Raw genomic sequence first — 27,134 nt, 5'->3', positions numbered from 1 at the left:
GAGGGTATGGGACAGAACTGGAGATGGCGGAAGGGTTGAGGAGAGGGGAAAGGGAGGGGATGAGGGAGTGAGGACGATGGTAGAGAAGGGAGAGGAAGTGAGGGGGAGGGGAGGGATGCCTGGCCCTGTGCCACCTGTTTCCGATGAAGAATCAGCAAAGTGTACATCCGTGTGCACGTTGATACACACACACACACACACACACACACACACACACACACACACACACACACATACACACACATTGCGAATGTATATAATTATGTAATGTGTATTTTTAGTTGAATGGATGCCCATCCTTTAATATATATATATATATATATATATATATATATATATATATATATATATATATATATATATATATATATATATATATCTATATATATATATATATATATATATATATATATATATATATATATATATTTACAAGACCACCTCGAGTTAGTCGCTACCTGCCGCCTGGATGTTGCCTTCCCGCCTTCCTCCTTATACATTCAGGTTGAACTTTTTTTTTTGGGGGGGGCGCATCATCATTCATTTTAAGCCCACCGCAAGACAAGGGGTTCTCACGCCTTCCACCTCTTTCTATCTTATACCAGAGTCACCCCTACAATGGCTCTAATTTCGTCCCCCCACCTCCCCGGGGCCTCCACTTGCTATCAGTTCTACGCATGACATGAAAACTTAGATTTTACACATCGCCACCCCGCCGCCGTGCTCCCGGCAGCGTCGCCGGTAATCCCGCCGCCGCCCACGCCCTGCCGCAATCGATCAGACAAGGCGTAAAACATCCGCCCGAACAGGGACTCGAACCCTGGACCCTTAGGTTAAAAGCCTAATGCTCTACCGACTGAGCTATCCGGGCTTATGGGAAGAGGGAATTTGTTTCTTTAAATACGGCATGTATCGATATGTTTCCAAGGAATACTTGATAGTGATTGTGTTCTTCATATATTTACTTTTTTTCATGTATTAACCCTTTTCAATATTTATTAACATTTCCAGTTATATTTTCCTTATCAACAGATCTCGAAAAAAAGTAGCTGAAGTTTCCTCTTGCTATTTACTTTTACACAATTTCCTTACACTAAACTAAAACAATAATGATGGTCTAGCTACCATTACATGTCCTTTGGTGCAATTAATGAAAAAGACAGCTTCCACGTACGTGTTTTGGTCATTGTCCTGTGGAGCGTATATGGATATGTGTACGTGTGTGTGTGTGTGTGTGTGTGTGTGTCAGCGCCCATTATGTCGCCCTATCACGGAAAAGTAGAGGTTAAGGTCCGTATTCTCTGGTGCTTGGGGGTCACTACGAATTTTTCCCTTTCCAAGGCCAGAGATAAGGCATTTTCGTTTCTTCCCCCGTTCATGATGAAAAAAGCCATCAAATACAAAGATCAGGAAACTACCCATGAACCCTCCAATGACGTTCGTGAGCCTTTACAAATATATGTGCTTAGGGGCTGAATTGTTTATTTATTGAATACGGCTTCGGGCTAACGCTAAGAATTACAAGAGTTATCGGGTATAAGTACGAAGGAGGCCGTTTTCTACCAGGTTAACAGAAAATAACAAGGGAGACGGATGAAGAATGTTATATAATGGACAGCTTACTGGCACCAAGTTCAAGTGATAGTAATTCTAAATGGATATACTGTAAATTTAAAACGGGGAATTGTAATACCACGCGATATGGTTCACTACGACATATCTTAAATACATTATCGAATATTCTAGAGGGCAAGGAAATGAAGAGATCGAGGATATGCTCCTAGCTATATGTATGTTTGGGCAATATCGGCGCAAATAATAAAAAAAAAACCTTAATTCTGCTTCCATCACAAAAAAAGTAAATGCATAAATAAATAAAACCAAGACCTAACAAATCAACCCTGTACACTACCCGAGGATTGAATGTGGTGCAAGGAAACCGAGATAGGAAGTCATGCATAGTAATAAAATAAAATAATAAAAAATTCTGTCTCCATCATAAAAACAAAGAAACAAGAAATGAGTAAATAAAAAACCCAGAACTTACAAAACACTGTGCACTACCAGAGGACAGAACGTGGTGCAAGAAGGGGAGAAATCAAACATGCTAGTATTTATGAAAGCTATGTTGTGCCTGAATGCTTCATGGATCGAGATGAACAAAGATTAATAAGTGTAAAACAGTCTATATGAGGGTGTGAATGAAGCATGCAGTGGCCATATATAAAGTTAAAGATGCAATGACAGTTGCTTAAGCTTTTTTGGGAATCCTTATCCACTTATAACAGGGGTTCTGAATGAAATGGCACAAGAAGATAACGGCACAAAGAAAATGGCAAAGTTGAGAGTGAACAACAGATGGCCTTTAAGCTTAATTTACACGACAATTATATAACTTACTCTCATATGCAGGGATAGGGATATGTCACTGGATCTGGACTGAAAATAAGCTCCACACTGAATTTCGTTACAATAGCCATTATAATTCATTCCTCTTTACACTGCTCCACTCACACCCTTAGCGACACCTAGACCTCAACAAAACCTTGCAATGTTCTTCAAGCTTGCATGCAATTAAAGTAAGTTTTGTATACTTATTAAAACTCAACAATATATTGACAAAATTTAACTTCAAACATGAGACTTTTACAGTTTACTTTGCTGTAACTGTAGGGTGGGGATGAGTCACCAGACTGACTGAGAACAAAAAGCTCCATTCTAAGTTTTTGGTACATGTCTTGAAAATAAATACTCACCCATTACTATAAACATAGAATGAAACCAAAATATAGTATCAAAACATTTAAAAGTTATCATTCACTCTTATAATAAATGAATTTGTAGTAATTGTAGAGAAAAGATTATTGCCCTTCAACTTCACTTCTAGGGTAAGGACATCTACAGCACACATGCAAGCCTCAGTTTTGCTCTCAGCTGCAAATGTTTGTGAAAGACATACTTCCTGAATGACATCTATATAAGTGTACCATTTCACCTGTATCAGCTACAATACCAACACATCCAGGAGTGTGGTGATGGTTATGGTGACAAAAAGCCATAAGAGGTACTTACAGGGGCATCACCTATATTCAGCTTACTTAAGTTGGTGAGCATCTCATATTAGCAAGATTATTCTAGGAGCAAAAATGGTAATATGTAGCATTTAAATGAAAGTGTAATGAATTAATAATTTTTGCTAAATCTGGAATAAACTGAATCTAGAATTCTTCCAATCAAAGATCCACGTGTTGAATCAATACGCAATTTTAAACATTCTAATTCCATATTTTTGGTTGGTCAATGGTAAACATTCAAAATCTTGAGTTTTTGCTACTCAAAAGCAAATTCGTGTGAAAAGTCAGGCAAACAACAATGAGTGAGTTTTGTTGTGCGTGTAAGCACAAGGTTGGGGATGCCTGAAACATAATAAATATATATTTTTTAATTCAGCCTGTAGCACCTGTAGACTTTCTTGATGGGTCCTGATGGTCACCCCAATTAGTGGTGCAGGCCAGTGACTTTAATGAGTCACATAATGTCGAAGAAGCAGAATGTGAGGATCATCTTAACCCCCCAAAAGAAAAACTTGTCTTTCAATTTCCTTCACAACACAATTGAGGATTCCAGATAGCACCGTACAAAAATAAAAACACATACTATTAAAAAACAGATATTATCTCTTCCAACAATATTTTGTTATGTTTGAGAATAACAAAATGAAAAAAATCCTGATAACTGAAGAGTAATGTAAGAGGTAATTATGATGAGAAATACTTCAACATAGCTACAACATAAAATAAGACACCTAAACTAACCTGTGTTTTGGGAAAATACATAGGATTTAATATTTTGCCTTAATTTGTACTTACAGAAACTCAATATTATGTAATTTCCCATGATTAAAGACCATTAATTTTCTGATCTGGTGTGAGTTTAACACAAAAGTGTATCCTTTCTTGTACTTGAACAGATTAACTTGAATCATGTAGTCATATTTTCCATATTTTGAACAAAAGCTTTTCAAGATAAACTACAGATGAGTTCTCCTTTTCTTCCCAAAAACTTCAGAATCCTGAGATATGCTATTCTTTGATTGAAGGTCTGACTCTTGAGATAAGCTGATCTCAAAGTCACTCAGTTTCTGTAATTAATATCTTTAAATTATTAAGTATTACAATATCAAAGTATGTACTACATCTAAGTGGGCAGTTTGTAAATGTTTTGGAGTGAGGGTTAATATTAACTCACGAAGGAAAAATATCCGGCATTTAGTCCTCCGCAGTTTAAGGGTTAAATTCCATCAGAAATTTCCATGGCAGTATGATTGGCTTATATTTGAACTACTTTACACTTAAAATGTATGATACGAACATGAACCTGACCAACAGTTACTATAACCATCATTCTATCACCATCTCCTGCACCCAGCAAGGTTATGGTTACAGACTCAAGAAGCAGAAAGCATTAGTCAAAACTCATCAAGGTATTAAAGATGTAAGACTGACACTGTCACTGACATGTCATATCTTACAGCATCTTATACTGACTGCCTGGTAACTGTCTTGCAACTGCCAATGCTCTCCACCTCAGTTAGTTGTTGGCTGGCTGCTAATGGGGCTACATGCTTGCTCCTGAGCTATCCTTTGTATCCTGCTATCCAAGCGAATGGAAAACTGTTGTAGCCTGGTTAACCTCTATTGGAGCAATGAGTTATTTCTTGTGCCTGTCAAATTTTCAATGCTGCTGAGCCAAAGTATTTTGTTACACACCTTAAATGCTTAACTCTCAAGAACTTCGGGGAAATCATTTTTGGTTATCCCACGAGTTTATACACACCACACTCAATCTTATATACACACCACACTCAATCTTACTGTGGGAAAAACCTCTCTAGAAGACTAGTTGGGTAGTACTATTCAACAGTTAAATTCACCAATAAAATATTTGCCTGGCAAAGCAGATACTGATATGGACGCCTTGTCTGTCAACTTTCCAGTTGTTGATATCTATAGATACAAAGCTTCTCACCCCCTGAACTTCAAAGAGTCAAACACCAAAAAGTGCTTTGGTCACAAGTTGTTTTCAAGGCAATGACTTTTCCTTACATACTAGTACCTCTTCAATGACGGCATTTTTTTATACACTGTGATTATTGCCATTGAAGATGTGGGTTATAATGGTCAAGATGGAGCCTTATCTGAAGCCTGTTTCAAGTACTATTGGCCCACTATGAGATTTGGCATTGAAAAGTATGTTGCTTAATGTCTATTCTGTGAACAGACCAAAATGCACCAATTCTTGAACACTAATACTGGTCCATTTGATGTTGTAGGCATCAACCTTTAACAGCTTTCATGCAGTCATTAAGGTTCTTCATACATCTTTGTTTGAGTCTAACACTTCAGCTGTTTCGTATTCTAGGGTCCTTGGCCTAATAAGTCTGCGGAGACGCTGGCCCTTGTCTCTAGCCTCATCTGTCTCTATATGACTCTTATGTGTTCCCTTAACCCCTTCGTTATCGACACTTTCCTTCACCGCCACGCTAACCCCCTTCAACCGAACCGACTTTCCCTACCCGTGCCATTTAAAGATAGGGGTGTTTATGATTTAGGATTACATCATTACTTCTCGGAACATACAACGTTTTTGTGTTTCACCAAATGCATATTGGCCAGAAAATGAATTTATGATGCAATAACATAACATTTGAAGCCATTTTATATGCATAATCAAATAATTTACTCAGCGTTCATTATGTGTGTAAATGTAATAAGAGAGAAGAAACCGAGAAATTATTCAATAAAAAATATTTTGTTTTCATTGTAAGTTGTGTTGACTTCCTTCCATATTTGGGTGGTGTAAATCCAGAGGTGGTGCACTCCAAGGCAGGTGCACCAGCATATGCTAGGGGAGCTCTGGGGGTCAGCATGAGTCATGCAAGATGGTGCCACTATAGACACTTGCCTGTGCCACAATGGGCTGGGGCTGACCACCAGGCCCCATGAAGAAAGCTTACTGGCACCATGGGTGGAAACATAATAATAATAATAATAAAAATAATAAAAAGTCTTGACACTAATCTGTGCACATCATCCTGCCAAGCTTTCTTCCTGCATGCCTCTATACTTGCTGTCTTCCTGGGTGGCAGCACTGTCACTCAAGGATGCATGGCTGAGGTGTCAGCAGCAATAATTTTCTACATATTATATTCTATATGATACAGATCAAAGCATGTATATAGAAAAATAACAGATGAGTTATAATGGCCATACGAAATTAATGTAAGTACTTGGCATATATTCATGACTTCTTACAGTGCCACAGAGGGTGGCATGACATCACTGTACGGATGCCATAAGCTACAATATGAGTGCTCACCAATGCATACCGAACTGACTTTCAGAAAGGCTCTGTACACTCTATTATAATCATATGTTGCACACATGTACAACATCCGCAGCATACATTCAGTCGTGTTGTATGCAAGTACACTTCAGAAATCCGGTAATTCTAAGGGATTAAGCAACCATGAGACTGAAAAAAAAAAAAAAAAAAAAAAGTACTGAAAGAGTATCTGCCATCAGTTCAACATCCAACTGACTTTCAACATTAGACATCACATAGCTTTTAAGTGAAGTTGATTCATCTACAGGCAAGGCACTACACTACATTTTGTTTGTCTCTGACAAAAGACTGCCTGATGACATGCTCCTGCACCCCCCTCTTCCACTTTAATTACTGAATAACTATTCCAAAATGCAGCTGAACTGTTTCCAGACCATCCATGCCTCTGTTAGAGAGAAGTTAAAGCTTCTTGTTAGGAGATACTTCATAAACAGCATAGTCAGACTACTCCCATTACCATCAGTGTTGGTGACTGTCATGAAGTTTTCCTGAATAATCTTGCAAATTAAATTGTTATGACCCTTGTCTTGTAGCATCCAAAATATATTGCAACAAGTTAAAACTTTTAGACCCTGAAAGTCACTTCTGGGGTTGTTTATGCTGACCGGCTTAAGAGGATGGATGTGCTCCTTCCCTCCATTCTGCCTGTCCCACATACCTCCGAGTTTTCTGGGGCTGACACCTCACACTTCTTAACCACCACAAGACAAGAGCACCTCTTCCTACAGATCCAAGTTGAGGTCTTCTAGTTGTGTGTCCTGAGTCTACTGCCTTTCAGGCAAGGGCTCCCCAATCTTCTTTTTTCAGATTCTTACAATTATGGTCATGTTAGCTCTCCATATTAATTTTATTGGCTTTACTACCATGTTCCCATTTCATTTTGGAGGGGCTTCCATTTTTTATCTATTTGTACAGACATATCAATTTTGTAACTGTTTTTATATTTCTTAAGTTTTTGTGACCCTGTCTTTATTATTGCATTAACACATATAAAGGCCCATGTTGCTGGTGACCAAGCAATGTGTTAGTGCCTTCCTGGCAAGTGTCTCACAATTTCCAACGCACCATGCCACAATTATTTAACAGATGGCTGCTGATGGGGCTACACACTCACTCTCAAGCTGTCCTTGTGTCCTGCTCTCCAAGTAAATGGAGGACTCTTATCGCATGACCTAACTCCCCTGCAGCATGATATAACAAACTGCGAGAAGTACATCAGAATTCTAAGCTAAAGAAAAATAAGCATTGTGTACATTTTCACTATCTATGCATCAACATTATTAAGTGTGCTTGTCATGGTCATAGACATCCAATCATTTTTCTTTCTTTTTTCTCACCATTACCTGCTACTTGTGATTTCCTACCCTACTTGGTGTGCAGTGACAGGTTGGTGATAAAGAATGATTGGCGCCATTCAGGCAGGATACAGGTATTTCAACTTTCCATCATCACAGTACTAAAAGAAATAACAATAAAAAGACGTAATTCATGTACATACCATGGTCCTGCGGGTGGCTCGTTTTTGTGGTCTGCCTCTGCCTCGCTTGGGTTGCATCCCTAAGCTCATCTTTTGCTTCTGAGCTTGCTGAGTTTCTGAAGACTCTTGGCTTCCCTGGTATAAAGGGGACACTTTTTAATATGCTCAGTGAAAAGCAATCTGCTGGAATGGTACCGAGTCATATATTAATATATCAGAAATATATTAGAGTGCATAGTTATGAGGACAGAAACCTTAAGATCTCACCAGAAGTTCTGCTGATCCTTCCTCCACATCCATGCCTGAGTGAAGCGGCATGCTGGCAGAATAGTGATTCTGAGCTTTCTGCGAAGATTCTGGTGGTGAGTCCAGCAAATGAAATGTGTTGCCAGCAGTGGCCAGGGCCTCTGAATATGTGTCACTCTGTGAGAGTTGAGGACAGGGTTCTGATGACAACTTCACAGCTTGTGTCCCAACAGTAATATCCTGAGTGATACTCATGATGTCCAGTGTGTCATCCAGTGTGTTGTTTAATGACTCTCTTCCTTCTTGACTTTTTAGAACTGCAACAGACTCTTGAAGGGATGCAACATCAAGATCTGGGGTTTCATCAGGATCAAAATCACCAAGTGACTCTGAAGTTTGTTGAGTCTGAAAAGCAGGTAAATAAACACATAAAGAATTCATGTAGGTATATGTGCATGGGGAGGTGGTGGCTGAGTGGTTAGCATGCTAGCACCACATCCAGGACATGGTGAGATTCACCCAGCTCACACAGTGTTTACCCTGCTAGCTGTCTGTTACACTGTTGTCTCTTGAATTTGTTTGGTTCTATCTATATTCTTCCTCCATAATGGCTCCTACTACACCACCCTCTACAGGGAAGAAGAGGAGACATAATACAATCACCACCGCCAAAAAGAAATGGCAAATGTGGCATCAGCCCCACTGCAATGTCATCTGTTTGTTTGTGTATCAGCTAAGCAGCAGCAGCTGCTGTTGCTTGTAGTTATGTAGTTATGATAATTTTTATTGTTCGTTTAATATCTTTATTACTCAAATTTTTAATTTTTTTTTTTTTTTTTTTTTTTACGTCTTCACCTGTGGCGCCAGTAGGCTTGCACAGTAGGGCCTGATGGTCGGCCCCAGGCCCATTGTGGCGCAGGCAAGTGTTTATAGTGGCGTCATCTTGCATTGGCTCATGCTGTCTCCAGGAGCTCATCTTTGATCCTAGAATCTAGAGTCCAGGTTGATAGGTGGTCTTCTGGACAGCATGTGGGTAGTCTTAGGCCACTCAGCGGTGACTGAAAAATCCCAGCTTAGTGTCACCGGGTGGGGCGCGAACCTGCGTCATCCTGGACGTGGCTCCGTCACGCTATCTACTCAGCCACCGCCTCCCCTAGTAAATAAGTTGCATTCTATGTATTTAACATCGGTATTGTTAGATGCTTCCATCCCTCACATCAACTATTTCCAAGAGCCAAAAAGGATATCAATTGGGTTGTAACAAGTGTTCTTTACGGTTCATGGTACAGAAGAAACTATCAAAAGGGTCATAAAGCTACCCCTGGAAATGCTCAAAACTCCTACTAAAGCTTTGTCAAATGTGAGTGCTTGGCTGCCGAAATGTTGAAGAATATGACCCTAAGCCCCTAGTCATTATCGTCATCATTGTCGTTTAACATCCATATTTTTCCACTTAAGATGGGGTTGGACGAGTGATGACTGTTCTCCACATCTCCCGATCTTGTGCCATATCTTCCTCTTATCTCCAATATATTCATATCTTCCATCACACACCCACTCCACTTTTTCCTAGGCCTTCCCACTGCACATGGCTGCCGTCCCCCAACTCTCACCTCCTCCACCTCCCTCAGCACCCCCTCCCCCGCTTTTTTCACATGTCCAAACCATCTTAGTCTTCTCTTCCTCACTCAACGGAAAGGTCCTCAACCCCGCACATCTCAGCTACTTCACTGCTAGACTTCCCGTCCTGCCACCTCACTTCTGCCATATATCTCAGCATCCTGCAATCACAGCTGCATAAAACATCCATCAGTCTGCTCGTAAGTGCCCAGGTTTCTGCTCCGTACAAGGGAGCAGATCTCACACAGGCTAGCTTTGTATACACTTCCTCTGCTCCTCAATCTTATGCTGAAGTTCACTAATAGACTGGCCATCTCTCACCTCCTTCTCCATGCAACTGCCACTCTTGCTATCACTGCTCTCTCCACTCCTGCTTCACAGTCCAACACATCTCCCAAATACCAGAATTGTTGTACCCCCTCCAACACATCTCCATCCACCACCAACCTGCCATTTTCACCATTACCATTGCCACTACCACCCTCATCTTCCTCCACACACCTCGGACACACAAAGTCCCGCACCCTTTGCAAATTTCCAAGCCCTGAGCATCGCCTATGACACCACTTGTTACACTCTACACAATATAGAGTTTGCTCCCACTCCCCTCCCACAACATCCACAGGGTCACCTTTCGTCTGAATCCTTTATTTTGCTTTATTTTCAGTCACCATCAACTTCGTCCTTTCCATATTTATTTTCAATCCTCACTACTCCATCTCCTCTTCACATCTGTTGAATATGTGAATCACTTCTACCTTTGATTCCGCTGTCAACACCCTAAGCCCCTAGTCAAAAAGAAAATGGCTGACGCTTTGTGACTGCTGCCGACAGGGCATCCTTTGTTCAACATGTAATGCAAGTCTTCAAATAGCTTGTAGTTAATCTCTAAGATGTGATGCTTAAATGTGCCATACAGAGTGTGGTGAATGTCTGGGACAGGTACTGAATATTGGTTATTGCCAGACCAAGTATGGTAATTGCCTGGGAATGGTGTGCTTTGAATATTTTGAGGTCGACTCCTGGTAAACCAGAAAATCTGCTAATTTGGGGGATCCGTGACCTCTGCATTCTGGATTAAAGGACTTTTACTGCACTTTATGGTATCTTTAATTTCCTTGTTAGTTTACTGCCACTGTTCATTGGTGCCTTTACTCCTACTTCTTGTGCTACTTCCATTACAATTTTGCTTTGTCATTTCCTTCTTCTGTATATCCTTCAAATTCATCAACTTAAAAATAATAATAATAATAAAAAAATAAAAAAATATATATATATATATATATATATATATATATATATATATATATATATATATATATATATATATATATATACACATATATGTATATATATATATTTATATATATATATATATATATATATATATAAATATATATATATATATATATATATATATATATATAATATATATATATCCCTGAATTTTTAAACCAAATTCTTCTGACTTCTCTGTAACTGTATGTTTCTTACTCATTAACTTCTCCTTTTACATGCCTAATAATAAGATAATAAACAGTAGCGAGGAATAACACACCTGTGAGGTAAGGTCCACTACCTCTTGGCTCCTTGGTTTCCCATGTCCCTTCAGGTACTTGGGGAAGGCGTCACACAACAGCTTGGTGTAATTGACACGATTTCTGCAAAGTTAAAAAACAATGACGTACAAATTCATGCACTCTGAATGTGCACATCTTTGACATTTTTTTTTTCATCTTAAGTCTAGGAAAAATAGAACTGTAGAACAAAGCAAGCCCGTTGGAAGGTAACTTGTTTCAATCTTGTGTATTATTTGTCTGAATTATTTTCCTTATTATTTTCCTTCAATTTCTCATTCCCCATTAAATATATCTTTCTTATTTCTGCTCCCTTTGTCTTCAGCCACTCCAGTTGCTAAACCAGAAATTTCTTGTGAATTGTCTCCTCTATTCCTTCCACTGCTGTTTTCACAGTTCATTCACTGTCCTCTTACCTCTTACCACTGTATTTGAAGAAGAAACTACTTCTGCATCTCAATATACTATATGTAACCCTCCATTACAAATATATAGTTTACTTGTCAGGTATACTCACATTTTATTCTTAACATACACAATCTTCTGCTTCTTGAGTTGCTTCCAGAGATGATTACCCATGGTGATGTCCACACCCAATTGCTGAGCAAGGGAGGCTGCCGTCACATGGCTCTTTATCTGTTTAAGTAACACCAGCGCTCGACGGAACAAACAGTAGCTCATCAACTGTCAATAAGAAAATAAACAAAATGTAGTGCGGCGACTAGGATAAGGGAGCCCCCCATAACCTACTTGGTGAGAGGGGTACCTCTTTGGCCGACTCAGTAAGGAGTGGCTCTCCCGTCACGCTCGTTGCAGGTTCAATCCTTGTCTTGATTAATTTCTAGTGTGTTTCGATACACACAGAGGATGTGGGGCCGAGAGAATAGTAGAAAAGAGAAAATCAAATCTCGGGGCATTTCACTGGTGGCATAGCGGTGGGCATCCTCTCCTGCAATTCTGTTGAGTTTCCCTGAAGGGGTAACAGGTAGGATGGCCCATGCTCTCCAAGGGTAATAGAAAATGGGAGAGTTTGAGGTATGTCTCTACGGGGACGTTGTGGAATAGTGAACCGATAGTGGTCACTGTCTAGGGTCTCAACACACAGAAATTAATCTACAGAGATGTGTGAGTGGAGCCCCCCCACACTTGAGATGCATACTCCATATGAGGGCAGACAAGGCCCATATATATGGAAAGCATCTGTGCGGGGAGAAAACTGGCGGAGACGATACAAAACACCCAGCCTCGAAGAAGCTGATTTAGTAAGAGAAGAGATGTGAAGTTTCCAGTTGAGATTTTGCGCTAAGGATAGACCGAGGATATTTGGTGTTAAAGAAGGTGACAGCTGAGTGTTGTCGAAGAATAGGGGATATATAGGTGTTTGGAAGATTGTGTCGAGCTGATAGATGGAGAAATTGGGTTTTTGAGGCATTGAAGGATACAAGGTTCCTTTTACCCCAATCGGAAATGATAGCAAGGTCTGAGGTTAAGCGTTCTGCAGCATATGGGAAAATAAAGCTTAGTCAATGAATACCAAAGGCAATGCTTCACAGCCTAAATACTACAGCATGCTGAGGCCCACCTCTGGCTGCTGGGGAAGGGTGGGGTCAGTGCAGGGGTGGCCAGGACTGGCACACTCCTCGCAGACATGGCTGGTCTTCACCTCACTGTCCTCCAACACATTGAAACAGGCCTGAAAGATGAAACAAAATTTTGTGCAATTGCTACTAAACAATTCTGTGGGTACCAACTCCCAAAGCTATATTTAGAGTGTGGTGCAACAGACTGAATAATGAACAGAAGGAAAGATGCTGCCTGAGTACTTGTTATCTCAATATGGCAGGTAGGTAAGTATGCTTAGTCTTTGCAGGCATTGCTTCATATAAGCAAATCACAGGAACCATATCTCTCTCTCTCTCTCTCTCTCTCTCTCTCTCTCTCTCTCTCTCTCTCTCTCTCTCTCTCTCTCTCTCTCTCTCTCTCTCTCTCTCTCTCTCTCTCTCTCTCTCTCTCTCTCTCTACTGGGGATCCAGATGAAGTGACTAGAATATAGTAGAAGTACTGGTGCATCACAACTTACTCCATGCTGCCACTTTTGACAAATATCACACAGAATCATCAGGCCATGATCACAGGAGACTCCACAAGGGCAGCGCACTGGGAAGCTTTCACTGCCCGCACTGTCTGTGTTGGACGACTGCATCCTTTCCTCCTCTAAACATAAGTTAGATAAATGTATATGTGTTTTCATAATATTTAACTCAGATATAGTGAGTAATGCTAATTTGATCTTTGTCAATTTCAAAATCCTTCAGTCTACAGGTAGAGTGTTTAGTATTGGTACCGTGTTGAGTCTACATGGTATAAGTACAACTTTTTAACTACAACTAAGAAGTGTTTTCAATTGCTGTATTTACATAGGATTTATTGCTTCTCACATCAAATGTAAAAGTATTTACAACATTACATTCTGTAATATTTGCATTGCTGAAGTAAAGTACCCTCATGTTGCAATGATCACAATCACTTACCATCCTCCACAACTTCTTTCAGGGTGGTGAAAGCTTCACCATTTTGTGGAGAGTCTGTGGCATTAGAAACATGGCTCTGTGTTGGCACTTGATGATCATCCTTCTGTGAATCATTGTGAGGCAGTCTTGGGACACTGACAGCATTGGAGGATGCTGGAGGGAAAATATTATCCTTAATGCATTTAGCAGCAAGCCACTGCAGATTACCAACATATTTCCCATGTCCAGTAAGATGTTTATCCTACTACGTACTTGGCCAAGACAATAAATACTGGAATGAGGTTTGAAAGAAATGGAGATGAAAGAAAAGATGGGCAGCACAGAAGTGTTACACTTACAAGTAATGTTTTTTACATGATTAACCCCTCAACTCAAACATATTTAAATGAAAAGCCATTACTAAATGTTTACAACAATGCTTTTTTATAGAAAAAGGTAAACTGACGAAATTGGAAGCAAGCTAGAATATACAAGTTAACTCTTAGAACTCTGTGTCTAATATACCCTTTCAGTGCTATGAGCGTCTGTGGACTGTTCCCAGGTTCTCTGCTATGAGCGTCCGGGGATGTTTTTATATTTGGGCAGCTAGTTGGTACCTTGTTGGTCACGATGGAGGTGGTCATGCTCGACCGCCAATTATCAGATTAGCACCCTCTCCCTACCTACCCATCCACAACCCAGGGGAGGGACCTAAGGGGACACACCGACCACGACCACCACAAAAAGAGAGAGAGAGAGAGAGAGAGAGAGAGAGAGAGAGAGAGAGAGAGAGAGAGAGAGAGAGAGAGAGAGAGAGAGAGAGAGAGAGAGAGAGAGAGAGAGAGAGAGAGAGAGAGTGAGAGAGAGAGAGAGAGAGAGAGAGAGAGAGAGAGAGAGAGAGAGAGAGAGAGAGAGAGAGAGAGAGAGAGAGAGAGAGAGAGAGAGAGAGAGAGAGAGAGAGAGAGAGAGAGAGAGAGAGATAGAGACATACAGAGAGAGAGAGAGAGGAATACAGAGAGAGAGAGGAATACAGAGAGAGAGAGGAATACAGAGAGAGAGAGAGGAAGACAGAGAGAGAGAGAGAGAGAGAGAGAGAGAGAGAGAGAGAGAGAGAGAGAGAGAGAGAGAGAGAGAGAGAGAGAGAGAGAGAGAGAGAGAGAGAGAGAGAGAGAGAGAGAGAGAGAGAGAGAGAGAGAGAGAGAGAGAGCGAGAGAGAGAGAGAGAGAGAGAGAGAGAGAGAGAGAGAGAGAGAGAGAGAGAGAGAGAGAGAGGAGAGAGAGAGAGAGAGAGAGAGAGAGAGAGAGAGAGAGAGAGAGAGAGAGAGAGAGAGAGAGAGAGAGAGAGAGAGAGAGAGAGAGAGAGAGAGAGAGAGAGAGAGAGAGAGAGAGAGAGAGAGAGAGAGAGAGAAAGAGAGAGAGAGAGAGAAACAGAGAGAGAGAAAAAAACATATCAGAGAGAGAGAGAGAGAGAGAAAGAAGAAAGAGAGAAAGAAAGTAGAGAAAGAAAAGAAAGAGAGAAGAGAGAGGAGAGAGAGAGAGAGAGAGGAGAGAGAGAGAGAGAGAGAGAGAAGAGAAAGAGAGAGAGAGAGAGAGAGAGAGAGAGAGAGAGAGAGAGAGAGAGAGAGAGAGGAAGAGAGTAAGAAAGGAAGGAACAGAGAAAGAGGAAGATAATTATCTCTACTAATCCTCCGACAATGGGAAAACACCTGCATTTTGCCCCTCTTCATTCATTACTTCCTCCCTCCCTCCCAATTCATACCACTACTTCTGAGATGCTAACATGTGAATTTTGTCTTCACTTCTCCCCGGCTCCCGCAGTACGGGGTTCAATCCATGCCCGGCCACAGCACTTACAGGGTTAAGTTAAGCCAAGCTGCTAAACATACTCCCCCTTCAGATATATTATTCTTGGGCAGCTGAGTGTATGTGAATTCAAACCCTGTAACTGCAGGGTATGAAAGAAATATGGAAAGATCATCACCATCACAAGAATTCAGAATTTTTCACAAGTTGCAAAGTCAAACCTTGAGAAGTAAACCATAAAGACAGAGGAAGAAAGTCTGTCAATAAATTGAGGCAAAATAAATATTCACACAATAAAGAAACAATATCTCAAACTTGTCACCATACACTAATTTGGTCCAGCAGCCCCACCCCCTCTTCCTTAGCTACAGTAGCTGATTGGTTGGATGAAAAGAAGTTGGAGTTAGGGAGTCAATGTTACATTGGAGGGAGAGTGAGGGAGGGGACAGGGCTCCTGGACCAAGTTAGTGTACACCAATCCCCCTGCTATCGCACCTAATTGTTTATGAAACTGTGCATGACAGGAGAAATGTGTGATAGCTGAATTGAAAAATAATTTTATAAGCTATGAAGGTGCAGCTGAGGCGACACTGGCCACACCCATGTAGCTACACCGCCGCCTTTGTTTACAAAGACTGAACCCCACCCCCCTCCTCACTCACACAACCCTCTGCGAGGCAAACTTGGGCTGTTTGGCTGACTCTGCCACCTTGATGCAGCATAACCGCTCCATTGCATAATGTTGCACATCGTTTGGTGGCTGTTTCATCAATCACATGCAGGGCAGCTTTCACTGTTCTCAATGGAGAAACGTGCAATTGACTGAATAAGTGGGAAACTGGCGGGAGCGTCAACCAATCACTGAGCAAGAATGGTCGATGACGTAGCACCAATCAGCTGCCATGTACCGAACGGCCTGGATGGTTCAATTCCACCAACACACTCAGGTTTTGTGTGTATGACAGGGCATATCAGGTGCATGATAGCATGGGGGGGTGGCAGTTCTCAGGGTGTGTGTGATAGCAGTGAATAGTGATAGCAGAAAGTAAGATAGCTGGAGGTTGGGTATACAGTGACTATGGTGTAAAGATTTATCAAAAGCAATGTGACAATAGATAGAAATATTATAAATGAAATTTAGTACATATATTAAAAGAAAATACCTCATGAAATGGTTCTCCAGTATCTAAAGCATGACTATTTTGTAACTCAACTCCAGTCATTAAGGACGGACTTCTTACAGTGTTATAGATTGAATGTAAAGTTACATGAATGCCCACCACTACTAAGTTTTGTAATCATGCAGAATCATGCAAATTTACTAAAATAAAATAGTTTCTATACGTTGACTCATACTCAGTACACACCTGAAGCAGAGAAGGTAGGGCGTAGATGACCCGCATATTTGCTGAACGAACGAACCACAGTATTGCTCTCCTTGCCAGTCCCTGTCCCCTTCCACAACTCTTGCTGTTGTTCTTCTTCAATCTGTTGGGAGTGTAGGGCAAGGAATTACTTATTCACTGTAATTTGGTGACTGACTTGTGGGTAGGTAGAAAGAAAAGTGGGTGGGTAGGAAGAAAAGTTTGTAAGTAGGAAGAACAGTAGGTAAGTAGGAATGAAAGTGGGTAGGTAGAAGAACAATTAAGTAGGAAAAGAAGTGGATAAGTAGGAAGAAAAGTGGGTAGGTAGGAAAAGAAGTGGGCAAAAAGGAAGAAAATTGGGTAGGTATTTCTGACTCAAAACATCTACTCTGAGCAAGTGTCTGTGGTCATAACTGCCTGCTCTTTAGTGGTTAAAGCTAAAATTGAGTGACTGATTCAGAGATCGACACCACAAGTGTAGCTTATTTTCTGTATGTCACAAATAGATAAATAAACACAAACAAAAGTACAGTCATATCCCAGTTTATGAGTACCTTAGTTTACGAGTTTTGATTTACGAGCAAAAAAATCACAAAAAATGCCATGGTGTATGAGTGGTGACTTGGTATACGAGCATTCTGTTTGTTTTTTTTTTTTTTCACCTTTCTTAAGTGGGAGGATGGCATATATGGAATACTAGCCAATATGAGGAAGGGGAAGGAGAAGGGACTGAGGAGAGACCGACCCATGAAGGAGAGGAGGAGGCTGAGGATATATCACCTATCGACTGACGATCGCGCCGCACTCCAACCAAGTCAGAAGGACAGTCTTCGACACTGGCACATGTCTTTGGTGAGTGTGGGTCTGGGTTCTTTCGCCGCCGCGAAGACTCTAGAAAGTGGAAAACAAAAAAATAGAGTCCACTATAGGTCCTTGTCTAAAAAACAAAAAAAAAAAAAAAAAAAAACCAAAAACAACAATATTCAACACATAAGAAACGATAATATTTAAAGGATGAAAAAAAAACTAAAATAAAATTTCTCTAGCTTGCCATGATTCTTGTGGTGAAGGCAGGAGGAGGGGGAGGAGGAGAGGGGAGGGAGGACACAACGTGTATTTTACACGTATTTCAGACGCCCTTTTATGGACTTTTTTTTGGTGGACTGGTTTTGTTGTTCACAAAAAAAAATTGTTTATAAACAGTTTTATTAATTTGATTTTAAATACAACACCATTCAGACAGCCATGGTGGGCATGGGGGCAAATTAGTTTTAATCAAAAGGTAGGCTCGCAAAGATGTAAACTCTTCACACCTAAGAATTCGTAATCTGTCTGAGTGATGAGTGTTTTTTTGCATCTGCATCTTGTGTTTTCGGTGTGTTGTTATCTGTTTTTTGTTGCACTAACAATGTCCAGTTGAAAGGTTGAAGATCATGGAGGAAAATGTATGATAAGTATAGTAATGTTGGTGTTGTAGTTAACATGTACATCTGTTGAAGTTACATGAGCGACCTCTACATGAGCGACAGATTGTTGTGTGTGTGGTGTGTGTGTGTGTGTGTGTGTGTGTGTGTGTGTGTGTGTGTGTGTGTGTGTGTGTGTGTGTGTGTGTATGTAAACTTGGTAGCCTAAATGAAAACTTTGAGTAAAAAAAATTGAATAATAATGAAAAATCAATCAACAAGAGTAAATCATAGGTATCAAGAGTCAAGAGTAACAAAGTGATAATACAAGTGGGTAAGAGTGTGACAGTACACAATGAGACAGGATTGAGAACAAAATTATGATATGGTTTCAAAGGAAATTAACTTAAAACAAATTGATTCATTTGCATGGGTGTTACAAAAGAAGTGTTAATAAATGATATCCAGAAAATAAAAGCAATATCCAGACTTGAAAGACAGTCTCTGGACTCACCTGGTCCTCAATGGGTGAATTTTCTCCCGTGGGGTAGGAGTTCTTCTCCACACACACATACAGCTTCATGGCATGGAACTTTGTTGAAGCACTACCCACCTGATAGGAGAAATAGATGCAGTAAGGCCTTAGGATTTCATGCTTGAACTGTTTGGTGGCTGCACAATGATATGAGTTTAATATGTAGAATGTTATTTTAGAATTACAATATCAGTAATAAATAAAAACATTATAAAAACAAACAAAAACAAACCTTAATGGTTACAGGTTTAGATCTAAATGTGAATGGTTTATCTTCAGATGGGCCAAAACTGGGTGGTTCGTAGTCCTTAGGAGTCACTGAAAAATACATGGAAAAATTATTATTGATATTTACTTACTAATAATTTCCATTGCCACATACAGATATGGGATTTTCATATCCAACAGTAAGCATAATTCATAATAACTTTTCATGAATTACTAAGGAAGTTCCTGAGTTATGAAGATCATTAATATGCTATTCTTAATGACTGACAGGTGTGGCCTTGCCTACACCATTTGAGAGTAAGAAAAACAAAGTAAACTCTACTTTCCACAGGCTTTTCAAAGGACCCAGTTATTAACAAATCTTCAAATGAAAGTAAAAAGCTGTGCAATTCCTGGTGTCCTGGTGCATTCCATGCCATGGGTGTACATAACTCAAATGGCAAATAATATTGCTTACAGTCTTATGAATGCAGCATATTACCTATTGTCTTACAAATACCAATGCTACCCTTTCATTTGCAGGAAAGAATATATACTGTTTCTTGACTGGAGTGAAGGATTATCTTCAATGAGGATTTTGTTTTTCTGATAACTTGTACTCATAACCCCCTCCAACATTCTACATAGCAATTATAAAATCACACTTACCATAATTGTACTAAATAAATTCTCATTTACCTATTTACCCACAGGTCTATCTATCTAGTACATTTGACTTACCATCATCATAATAGCCAAGCTTTATGGACAGACAGATGCTCTTGGGCAGGGGTCCCATGGTCTGTGTCAGGAGAATAATGGTGCGCAGCATCTTCTCGGTTGCCTGCCGTGTTTCGTTGGACAGCATGGCGCTGAAAGTGATAGTTATACCATTTCTATTCATATATTCTAAATGAAAGAAGGATTATTTTTCTTAAACCGTTTAGTTAAGATGAGAATATTCACTTTAGTATGAAACTGTGATGATGGCTAATGTACTTAAAAATGCACAAGCAATGTTTAAATTTGCTAATATTGTTTAAACAACCACAAATAATTACAATTCCCTAAACTTTCTCTATACAGATTGAAATATTCATTAGCCTTAATATTATTTCATGGCAAAATCCTCAGATTATTATGGTCCCTGCATATCCTGCATCCACCGCAGCCAGACTTCTTGACACTAATGTCACATTTAAACACAACAAGAGGGTAACAACCCTGATCATCATCAAATGTGCTTCACTTTATAACAATTGTGTCATTGCATATCATAGGATATCTGAACCAACACAGCAGTGCCAATGGGCATAGAAAAATAAAATTCATGAAAAAATTAGAATATGTAGTTTCTAGTCTGTTAAATAAAAAAAATCATGTACAGTCCATTCTTGTGCTTTGTTAATATGTAGTTCATAATGTTTCTTATATATAAACTCCATTGGGAGCAACACTAATTTGCATTTTTAAATTATGTAGTACCTGATTAGTTAATTTCAATAAAAGCGACCATTGCTATGCAACAATGCACACTATATATTTGAGGCAGAAACATGACCTAAAAGTGTTAATAGGCCTAACCCATGGGTACTTGCTGTTGGGCTCCATCAATAACAACTTTAGTTTTACTCCTGTACAGCCTCTAAAGTCTAAACCCACCAAACAAGTGCTGCCAGCACGATGTTCCAGCTTGGAGGGAAGACCTGAATGTCTCAGGGAGACACATATTCCATATGTACCATAAATACCAAACTTATCACACTAACACTGACACATACAAGCACTCATACTTTCCATGCATCATACGTGACTGGAACAGCCTCCCTCAACAGATTTTAGACTGCAGTACAATACACTCATTCAAAAAACAAATACATACTCACTTGTCACCACAACACACCAACACTAACAATTACACTTGATTCAATTCCCTCCCCTGCACACTCGGCTCCCCCGTCCCCCCAACAGCTAACAAATATGCATGTTATGCACCTATACAGGTGCCTTGTGCATCATTAATCCAGATCCAGATCCAGATATGCTTTCTCTACTCCTTATGCTAAAAATCCTGGTTCAATCACACTTGTTTTAGGATGGACTCAAGTCTTCCATTCTCAACAATAGAGGTGGGCAGGTACCGGTACCAGTTCCGGTACTAACGGTACCAGCTATACGGTACGTACCAGTACCAGACTGCTCGGTACCAGTACCAATACTAGCCAGTCGCTCATGATGTCCCTCATTTCTTTCTCACACGAGTGAGGCTGAGACTGAGTGCCTGAGTGGATATCTCAGTGATATGGATATTCTCTCTCTCTCTCTCTTTCCACTGAATGAAGTGAATATTTATTTTTCGATAGAAACCTACCTCTTGTTTGATTTACATTGTTTTTGACTTACGCGACCTCTTCAAGGACACGATACTCGCGTAATTCGAGAGTTACCTGTACCAGACTTGTTTGATCACTCCCTACTTATGCTGGGCTGGCACCAAAAGTTTGTTAAAGATGAAATTTATTATACTGAAGTTCATAAAAGCGAGGGTTTACTGAAAATCAATATGAATATACATGTTAATTCAATGTTCTACTGTGTTTGAACATCTTGAGGCAATGTCACTATTGACTGAGGTTTGACAACACTGAGGCTATGATGACTTGGGAGGAAAAAACAAAAAAAATTGCAGTTAAAAATATCTTAGTTTGATAGAATGACAGAGGTTTATGATTTATATGATGAGGACAAACAAGATAATCATGTGTTACACCTGCTTATAGTTTAAGAGCTGTTCAAATTTCTACACTATATTCAAGTGGGAACTGTCAGTGTCAAAGGTGTTGTCATGTGGGGTCCCCTTGTTTTTGTCACGAAGATAGTGGAGATGCAGCAGCCTCATACTGTGCTTAAATTAGATTTCTGTCTCTGTATGTTCGCTTCAATGTACAGTAATCTTTTGAGAGGAGTGCTAATTTTGCATTTTGAATTATTTAGTATGTAATTCCAGCGGATTGCAAAAAATTGTGTGTTTTTGTGTTGGTGAGATCTAGGGCACTCATCATGTTGCAATGCTCTTTTCTTTGCAAGCCTCTTAGAGGCTCTATGTTATTTGTTCATCCCAATCTTCCAGTGAACTTTATACAAGTTCAGTTGAATTAATTAGTAAATTGTAAAATACATTTCCCTCTCATTTACTTCTACAAACAATCCAGTCTGGTAAATCAATATGGGAGGAGAAACACTCAATTCACCTTTGACGTTTGTAACATGTTACTTGGAATGACAGTGGCAGAGTGGTCAGCATGAATGTAGTGATCCCAAAGACCAATGTTTGAATCCTGTTGCAAAGAGCTAGCAATTTCCAAACATCGTTGAGCAGAAAGAGATTAGGTATATGATGTCCAGATCTTCAATTAACCCTAACTAGTGACTTCAGTCAAGAGGAACACTGGGGAGCAGCGAGGGGTGAGCCAGTCATACATTACAGCAGCAACTCCAGATAAAATTTGCCCATGCCACTAATTGACTGGAGCCAATCACCAGGCACCACAAGAGATTATCAAGAGTTATAGACTGGAAAATATAAATGTGATGGAGAAAATCATTACAATACTTGAAAATGAGAGGGTTATCAAGAATAGATGTGACTGCTTGGATCCCTGACATTTACTTGCCTGTCAGGAGTTCCCGGGCCACTAATAACAGTGCCTGCATCAGTGTAGCGGAACTTGTAGGTGTAGGTCTCATGAGCCTCTTGGAGGTTATCCTTGTTCAGTATAGCAAAGATCAACTGTCGAAGCTGGAAGCAATGATACAACATTTTACTACAGTAGATATATAGTAATACTTATGTAACTAATTTGTAATTTGAATAAGATAGGTCTACAGTGACTACACTAAATGGAAATGTAATTAATAATTAGTATAAGTCAATCCTGAGCTATGGCTACAATATCATCAATCAAACTTTTTTTTTTTAATTAACAATGCATTCACAACTCACATATCTCTTCTCAATGGCTTCACAGCAGCCTCTCATCCAGGACACCATCGTGTTGGAGGTGCGGCAGTTAGTGTTGTCTCTAAGTACTTTCAGCTTCAAGCCATCCAGATGCTGTTCATGGTAGGAGCTCTGCAATGCAAGAGGATCAGTTTTAACCCTTTCATTGCTAAACGCTTGCAGCGAGCGTTAGGCACCATGTAGAGTGAGTTTTTGGGTGTTCCCATTAAGGCTGACTGGAGATAGCTCATTCATTACAAAAGTATTTCAAGTGGAGCACAACACCTAATGCTTATTCATTGAAGCCATTATAACCCATTTCACAGTGAACTAGGAGGAACAACCTAGATTTTAAAAGAGCGACACAGCACACCAGAGGTTACTGAATGCACTGCTGCTAGGCGTGCCACCTACCACAAATTGTCATAACATTGCATTGGCGGGCGGACCTCATATAAAATTAGAAATAACCATACACAGCAATTTATGATGCAATAAAGTTTTGAGGGATTCTTTCAAGTAAAGACTGATTAAGGAATATATAAATTTCTATAGACACCCAAAAAATTGGTCAAAATGAGAATATTACTTTTCCTGTCAACATGACATTACATATGAGAAATATCAAAATGAAAACAATCTGTAAGTATAAAAAAAATAAATAAATAAATATATATATATATATATATATATATATATATATATATATATATATATATAAATATATATATATATATGTATCAACCATACATATGATATAAGCAGAATCATTTTCAACATTCAACGAAGACTTACTACAGACAGACTTATTTGAAAAATCTTTAGCTTGCTCTCTGCATCATAAGTTCCAATCTAGGATAAATTTCTAGAACAGTAGTAAAGGACTATAATCAGTGTACCAAAGTGATAAGAGGGGAACAAACCTCAGGGAAGATGGTCCGCAGGTATGTGATAGAAGACAGCCCCACGATAAGCAGCTTCTTGACAAACACCTCTGACTCCTGCAATGTGTTCTGCTCGGCTGGGAACACTTTTGACCACTGTAAGGCCAAAGCCTATAATTAAATACTTCTCTATTTGTTTTCAGAAGTTCTATACAACCTTATATGTGGAGTTTTGTTTTAATGTTGTTGTTACTATAGTCAACAGCTTTATTTGATCTAGAAATAACAAGCTCCTCTTAAACAAGATTAAAGATAATATGGTTAACTAATGGCCACATTTACTGGTGTGGTTGGAGCCAATGCAGTTTATTATATGGGATGGAATATGCCTCTCACAATTGCTTCATATGGAAAGGTAATTCTTAAAAAAAAAGGAGCATTTCCATTTACTTGGCTGGGGAATTAATAAATCCCTAAAGAATCCAAAGCATGCATCTTTAAATCACTAGCTCCTCTCCTGCTGAAGTGTGGATGGAAGAATTTAGAATAACACCTCCCCACATTAACCTATCTCACAGGACAACTGGTTACCTGAATGCCCCCTTCCCTCTTCACTTACCATCCCTGTGGACTGTATCTGCCGCATGAGTTGTTGGGTGGCCATGCTGCTGCTACTGCTGCTGTCAATGCTACCCTCCCTGTCACCTTTTGGAGAACTACAAGCGGTGTCTGCAAGGATGGAGGAACACGGTAAGGCAAAGGGATGAGGCTCCAGAAATGTGCTGAGAGGCATGCAAGAGTGCTAAAGTGCTGAGGTGTACTACGGTATGCTGAGATGTCGATGGCATGCTAGTGACGTCTGTCAAAGGTGTGGCAAAGCATGTCAAAGGCATGCTGAGGTGTGTTAATGATGTGCTGTTGAGGTGTGCCAAAGGTATGCTGAAGTGTCAAAGGTGTGTACAATGTCAAAGGTACAATGTGGTGTACCAAAGATGTTGAAGTGTGCCAAAGGTGTTGAAACATGCCAATGGCGTGTTGAAGCATGCTAAGAAGTGTTGAAGCATGCCAAAGGTGTTGAAGCATGCCAAATATGTGTTGAAGCATGCCAAATATGTGTTGAAGCATGCCAAAGGTGTTGAAGCATGCCAAATATGTGTTGAAGCATGCCAAATATGTGTTGAAGCATGCCAAATATGTGTTGAAGCATGCCAAATATGTGTTGAAGCATGCCAATGGCGTGTTGAAGCATGCTAAGAAGTGTTGAAGCATGCCAAAGGTGTTGAAGCATGCCAAAGGTGTTGAAGCATGCCAAATATGTGTTGAAGCATGCCAAATATGTGTTGAAGCATGCCAAATATGTGTTGAAGCATGCCAAAGGTGTGTTGAAGTGTGCAAAGGTGTGTTGAAGTGTGCACAAGGTGTTGCAGCATACCAAAGGTGTGTTGAAGTGTTCCAAGGTGTGCTGAGGTGTACTGAAGCATGTCAAAGGTGTGCTAGGGTGTGTTAATCATATATGCTGAGGTGTGCCAAAGGTGTGCTGCTGTGTGCCAGGGTATTCTGAAGCATGTCTAAGGTGTGCTGAAGCGTGTTGCAGCGTGACAAAAGTGTGCTAACGGTGCCCGTCAGGAGGGAAGGGCAGGCGTGGTGAAGGGCCTTGAGGGGCTTTGGGGGGACACGGCAGCCATGAGGGGAGGCGAAGGGGAAAAGGAGGAAGGGACATTTATATTAATTTTTTGGTTCAAACAGTTCGCATCACCAGTTCTATTTAACATAACTAGCCGTGCCTGTGAAAGACGAAAAGGGCGTGGCGAGGTGCGGGGCGCTGAAGGTGACGCTGTAGGGAGGAGCCATGCGGGGAGGACAAGAGATTTACGTAAGTGGAAAATAGGAAGGAAAGGAAGGAAGGCCATTGACAGAAAAGAGGAAATGGGAAAGGAAAGGAAGGAGAGGAAGGAAAAGGGGGAAGGAGAGTAAGGACATAAGTGGAAAAGGGGAAGGAATGAAGGAAACGGGGAAGGAAGGAAAGGAGGGAAGGAAAAGGGGAAGGAAGGAAGGAAGGAAGGAAGGAAGGAAAAGGGGAAGGAAGGAAAGGAAGGAAGGAAAAGGGGAAGGAAGGAAGGAAGGAAGGAAAGGAAGGAAGGAAAAGGGGAAGGAAGGAAAGGAAGGAAAAGGAGAAGGAAGGAAAAGGGGAAGGAAGGAAAAGGAGAAGGAAGGAAAGAAAGGAAAAGGGGAAAAGGGGAAGGAAGGAAAGGAAGGCAGGAAGGAATGACAAATGGAAAAAAGGAAAGGGAAAAGGGTGGGAAACAAACAAACAAACAAAAAATAGTAATTTGCCACAGAAACGGTGAACAGATTCGGTTAAGCCAGATTCCCTCAAAACCCATCAGATAAAAGATAAAATAAATCCTTAAAATAGTCCTTAAAATAAATCGTCCTTAAAATAAAGTCCTTAAAATCGAAGTTAACCGAAAATTGAACCATGAGGAAAAATGGTCTGCGTCACATATATAACTCCTCTATTTCCTGCCCCTCCCCTCACCCCTCTCAGTGTAGTCTAACATATATTACTCACAAGTCTACAGAGAGTATATAGGCGGCACAGGGACGCCTACAAGTTAGTGGACACTGAGAAAACACCAAAACTCATAACAGCTGACCCGTCCACGTTGGCGTTGTGCAGGGCCGCCACGCCTCGACACGCCCTCCTCGCCGCTCCTCAGGCCTCGGCAGGATCCTTGTCTTCGTGAATTATATGTGAGCTGTGTGGGAAAGTTTCTATAATAACACAGAACATTCAGGTAACACAGGACGTTCAGAATAAGTACCGTAAACACGAAAGGTCCGTGGCACAGCGGGCAATGGCGAGGCGGTGTGACTCGTGGCCTACCGATCCCTGATTATCGTACTCTGAGCATCGTATTTACCGGTTTCTGACCTATAACTGTAGCCTAGAAACACCAATAATTAACCATTTTAACGAAAAATATATAAAAAGCCAGTTATTGGGGTGGAGGATACAGTTTTGGGATCGGAAATCGGCAAACATAAGAAGTTGAGTGCGACAATCTTGAAGCAGTAAGTGGATAGAGTGCCCCCCCTCCCCC

General features: G+C 40.3%; 1 protein-coding gene and 1 non-coding gene across 4 annotated transcripts; both read right to left on the bottom strand.

Moving 5' to 3' along the window:
* Nucleotides 1-528: 528 nt before the first annotated feature.
* Nucleotides 529-26,925, bottom strand: LOC126982597 (uncharacterized). 3 transcript variants are annotated; one of them, XM_050834775.1, is made up of 17 exons: nt 26,856-26,925; nt 24,650-24,759; nt 24,070-24,186; nt 23,150-23,278; nt 22,821-22,945; nt 19,888-20,018; nt 19,172-19,257; nt 18,919-19,017; nt 17,005-17,125; nt 13,857-14,009; nt 13,406-13,539; nt 12,908-13,018; nt 11,843-12,009; nt 11,307-11,409; nt 8,150-8,533; nt 7,904-8,017; nt 529-4,141 (listed from the first exon to the last, which is right to left on the bottom strand). In XM_050834775.1, exons 2-17 carry the CDS (start codon nt 24,692-24,694, stop codon nt 4,031-4,033), a joined length of 2,130 nt encoding a protein of 709 aa, XP_050690732.1. In that variant the 5' UTR covers nt 24,695-24,759; nt 26,856-26,925; the 3' UTR covers nt 529-4,030. The 3 variants fall into 3 exon arrangements, with proteins under 3 accessions (XP_050690732.1, XP_050690734.1, XP_050690733.1); XM_050834777.1 differs by lacking the exon at nt 26,856-26,925 and adding an exon at nt 26,688-26,838; XM_050834776.1 differs by lacking the exon at nt 26,856-26,925 and adding an exon at nt 26,603-26,752.
* Nucleotides 799-871, bottom strand: Trnak-uuu (transfer RNA lysine (anticodon UUU)). Its single transcript has one exon. It is a non-coding gene; the product is annotated as a tRNA-Lys (tRNA).
* Nucleotides 26,926-27,134: the final 209 nt, after the last annotated feature.

Source organism: Eriocheir sinensis, chromosome 51 (genome assembly GCF_024679095.1).
Source record: "Eriocheir sinensis breed Jianghai 21 chromosome 51, ASM2467909v1, whole genome shotgun sequence".
In the NCBI taxonomy this organism is placed as follows: domain Eukaryota; kingdom Metazoa; phylum Arthropoda; class Malacostraca; order Decapoda; family Varunidae; genus Eriocheir; species Eriocheir sinensis.
The sequence above is the reverse complement of the archived record's forward strand: the minus strand, read 5'-3'. Positions and strand labels throughout refer to the sequence as shown.